The sequence below is a fragment of the Herpailurus yagouaroundi genome, unplaced genomic scaffold (genome assembly GCF_014898765.1).
Source record: "Herpailurus yagouaroundi ecotype Mexico unplaced genomic scaffold, PumYag 295, whole genome shotgun sequence".
NCBI lineage: Eukaryota > Metazoa > Chordata > Mammalia > Carnivora > Felidae > Herpailurus > Herpailurus yagouaroundi.
The window spans coordinates 3,678,407-3,682,620 of record NW_024412512.1 but is presented as its reverse complement, the minus strand read 5'-3'; the positions used below and the strand labels follow the sequence as shown (position 1 = coordinate 3,682,620).

Below are 4,214 nucleotides of genomic sequence, written 5' to 3'. Positions count from 1 at the left end.
CTCATTATGTGGGGACTAGTACTGTTATCCGATGAAGCCCCCAGCCTGGTGCCTGGCACGTAGTAGGTGCCACATAATGGTCTGCTTTTATGTTTAGAGGGTGGTTAGGATCCCCAGCCCATAGTAGGTGCCGAGTAAATAAGATCTGCCGTTGATCTGTGAAGGACTTCGTATGGTGCCAGGTACACAGTAGGGGCTCCACGCAGAAGAGCTGTCATCTGTCACGACCTTGGCATGCAGTAGTTGCCTAATTTGGGCTGTGCTCCCTGTGAGGCCCTGAGCCTGGTGGCAGCACAAGAGGTGTCCAGTTAGCAGGCACTCGTGCTATTACTCTCGAGAGCCCTCGGCATGCTCACTGGCACATAGTAGGTGCTCGAGACGTGGGCGCTGTTTTGTCTTCAGTGAGGCGGAGAGGGCGGTCCTAGAGCCCCCGATTCAGACCGGTGTCCACCACGTAGGTGTTTTTGCCGTTAACCTACGACGCTCTTTAAAAAAAAAAAAAAAAAACCAAATTTTTTTTAAAATTTACTTATTTTGAGAGCTAGAAGCAGGGGGCAGAGAGACACAGAGAATCCCAAGCGGCCTCCGCACGGTCAGCGCAGAGCCTGCCGCGAGGCTCAAACCCACGAACTGTGAGACTGTGACCTGAGCCCAAGTCCAGAATCGGATGCTTAAGCGACTGAGCTACCCAGATGCCCCAAACCTATGAAGCCCTTCACACTGCCTAGCGCACAGTAGGTGCCCAACAGAGGGGACTCGTCCTGCTTTTACACTGACAGTGCTATTCCCCTGGCACGCAGTAGGTGTTCGCTAAGTACATCTGCCGTTATGCTGTGACGCCCTTGGCCCGGTGCTTGGCGCAGAGCAGGTGTCCAATAAATCGATGCTTCTACCGCCATCCCGTGCCGCCCCGGCACCTGCCCCGTGTATGACGGGTGCTTCGCCACCGGGGCTTTTCGCGCACACCTAGCCACACACGCGCCCACACACGCGTCCCCCGGGGACGGTGGCCGCCCCCTCCCCAGGGCCGCCTGCGTGCCGGGCGGGTGCAGTGCTGAGCGCAGCGTTCTTGGCCAGCCCTCCCGGCTCCTCCCCTCCCCCCACCCGTCCATCTCACCTTTGGTTGACACCCGCTTCTTTTGGGTTCGACTTCTCTTTGGTTTAGTTCTGTTTTGTTTGTTATCATCTTCTGTTTTATTTTCTCTTTCCCATCTTTTGTTTCCCCGCCCCCCTCCCCCCGCCCATCCCGCCTCCCCTCCCCGCCCCCACGTTCTCCCCCTCCAATAGAACCGTCAGCCCCCCCTCAAGACGTTAAATGCGTCAGCACGCGCTCCACGGCCATTTTGGTAAGTTGGCGCCCACCGCCGCCGGAAACGCACAACGGGGCCCTGGTGAGCTATAGCGTCCGCTACCGACCGCTGGGCTCAGAGGATCCGCAACCCAAGGAGGTGAACGGCATTCCCCCGACCGCCACTCAGATCCTGCTGGAGGCGCTGGACAAGTGGACGGAGTATCGCATCACGACGGTCGCTCACACAGAGGTGGGACCAGGGCCCGAGAGCTCGCCCGTGGTCATCCGCACCGACGAGGACGGTGAGCACCCACCCCGGCCCACCCCCCTCCGCCTCGGCGCCTTCCGCCTCTGCAGAACCGGGGCTGGCTGGTGGTCGGAAGGTAGAAGCCACAGTGTTGAGGGGGAGACGGGAGACCGAGAGCCGTCCCAAGGAATGCCGGGCTCCTTGCTCCTGGGCTCGTCCGTCCCAGGCCCTTCCGGGCAGTATTTTCTCCCCGGGCCCCGTGCCTGGGAAGTGGAGTGTGGCAGCCCTGCATTTTGGTCCGGTGCCGGAAAAGCCCGGAAGCGGTGCTTGCTCACCGCAAGCTCCTGATGCTCCCTGGCCCCGGAAACCTAGCTTTTAGGCTCCGGGGATGAGCCGATAAGATCGGCAGTTCCCTCCCTCGGGCTGAGCCGTCCCCGCGGGCAAGTGGGTCGGCTGCGGCGTGCCGGTGATGCGGCCGGCTCCTGGGGCACGGCCACCGATCTGTAGCCACGGCCGACCCCCGTGGTGCAAACGTTCCTGCCGTGGCCGACTTCTAGCTAGAAAGTTCGGAGCTGCGGGGTGGGGTGAGGCTCCGGTCTGGGGTCCGCCGCTAGAAGCCGGGGCGCGGGGAGACCTGAAGCAAACAGCCAGTCCAGAAAGACGGCAGCTCCTGGGCGTCGGGAGTCCGGCTTGCCTTCCCGGCCCTGGCCTGCCCGAAAGGTGGGGCCCGCAGGCCCCCCCCCCCCATCAGGTGGGGAGGGCTCTCGTGTGGGGCTAGCTGCCTACTGGTTCGCACGGGAACGGGCAGCCGGACTGCCTGGGTTCGGGCCCCGGCTTTGCCTCTTCCTCACCCTGCGATCGAGGCCCCAGTTCCCATCTGTGAAATGGGAGTAAGAGCCCCTGCCTCTAAGGGTGCTGTTAGGATGGACGAGGCAGTGTGGGTAAAGCCCGGGGAACGGAGCGTGCGGCCCTGGGCAGGGGGCTTAGGCTGGGGGGGGGGGGGGGCCCCTCGGCTGCCCACCTGTAAGTGGGGCACACGCCCTCCCCCGTTGGTGGTGAGCGCCCAGACCATCCCAGCTAACCGGCAGCCACTTGGCTCCCTGGCACGGGGCAGCGGTGCTGCCCGGGGCAGGGCCGGGCACCCCAGTAACGGCCCCGCCCGCCCCTCCCCTGCCCCCGCCAGTGCCCAGCGCGCCGCCGCGGAAGGTGGAGGCGGAGGCGCTCAACGCCACGGCCATCCGCGTGCTGTGGCGCTCGCCCGCGCCCGGCCGGCAGCACGGCCAGATCCGCGGCTACCAGGTCCACTACGTACGCATGGAGGGCGCCGAGGCCCGCGGGCCGCCGCGCATCAAGGACGTCATGCTGGCCGATGCCCAGGTGGGCGGGGCGCCGGGGCGGGGCGCCGGGGCGGGCGGGGCGCCGGGCGGGCGGGGCGGCCCCCAGACCCTGCGTTCCTGCCTTCTCGCTGCTGCTTCTCTCTCTCTCTCTGGCCACCTGCTCACCTACTCCTCTCTCCCCTGCCGCCTCCTCCCACGCTCAGTGGGAGACAGATGACACAGCCGAATATGTAAGTAGCACCCCTGCTCGGCCATTGCAGTGTTCTCCCGCGGGCCGTGCAGTGACGTGACCCCGTCCCCACCTCCCCTCCCCTGCGCTTCCCTGGTAAGAGGGTCTTCCCCCCCCTGGGCCCCAGATGCCTACTGGTTACCTCTTGGAGCTGGCAGCCTCGGTTTTGAAGTCAGGCAAATGGGCACAGGAACCCCGCAGGGGTCCCGGACGCAGGGCACAGGACGTGACCCACAGGTTATATATGTCAGCCCTCTTACCTGGATGGCCCCTAGGACCGGGCTCACACTGTTCCTTCCCCTGCCCGTCCAGCCTGCAGCGCTGCTCCCTGTGGCTCGAGCTGTTCCTGCAGCCCCGACCCACCCCTGCAGCCCACACCCGGTTGGACCCAGGCCTGGCAGTTCCGGACTGGGCCTCTCTCTCCAACCCAGCCTGACCCTTTTATCACCCTTCCCGGCCTTCTCTGACCTCGAAGTTCCTCTCTGTGGCCAAAGTGTCCACTTGATCGGGGCCCTTGAGTGGCCAGACGGTCAGTGGGCCCAGCGCAGGAAAGGAGGCCTGCGGTACCCTTTCCACCCCTCCGGGCTTTCTCAGGAGGCCCTGGGCCGGTTGGCATTGCTATGCCTCCTCTCCTCCGTCTGTCTTTCTAGAAGCCCTGACACGGAGGCGCGGGCTCTCAGAAGAGCCCCAAGCTTGATGTTCAATTGATACCCATCCCACCCCCCCAGGGAAGGGAGGGGCGGGGAGTTCCCACCACGGTTTTGGCCCAGCCCCTCCCACGCACCAAGACCCCGGGAGGGGCTGAACGTGCGGCTCAGGGGCAGGAGACCCTCTCTCCGTGCATCCCTGTCCCCCTCCTCGTGTCCCTGACCCGGGGCCGCCCCACAGCTCCCTGGCATGCTGGACTGTGTCTGTGGGTGTGCATGCGTGGGGACGTGGGCACGCGTGCAGCTGCCTGAGGGTGGACGCGGATACGTGTGCGGGTCGGAGGGCTCCGACGTTTGCCAGAGAAGCATTTACCGAGCACCTACTGTATGTAGATCCTGTGTAGCCAGGAGCTGCTGCAGGTGTGGAGGTGACCGAGACCGACCTGAGCCCGCCCCCCTGGGG

At 64.7% G+C, this 4,214-nt stretch overlaps 1 protein-coding gene across 16 annotated transcripts in view; it reads left to right on the top strand.

Moving 5' to 3' along the window:
* PTPRS (protein tyrosine phosphatase receptor type S) overlaps positions 1 to 4,214 on the top strand; it is a 97,441-nt gene that overhangs the window by 73,993 nt on the left and 19,234 nt on the right. For 7 of the 16 annotated variants that reach the window (XM_040461583.1, XM_040461589.1, XM_040461586.1 and 4 more), the window contains 3 exons: positions 1,288 to 1,593; positions 2,722 to 2,915; positions 3,079 to 3,105. The exons of 6 other annotated variants lie outside the window; for them this stretch is intronic. In XM_040461583.1, coding sequence (XP_040317517.1) covers positions 1,288 to 1,593; positions 2,722 to 2,915; positions 3,079 to 3,105 — 527 coding nt within the window. The remainder of the gene's footprint in view (positions 1 to 1,287; positions 1,594 to 2,721; positions 2,916 to 3,078; positions 3,106 to 4,214) is intronic. 3 more of the 16 variants (XM_040461591.1, XM_040461588.1, XM_040461592.1) reach the window with 1 other exon arrangement.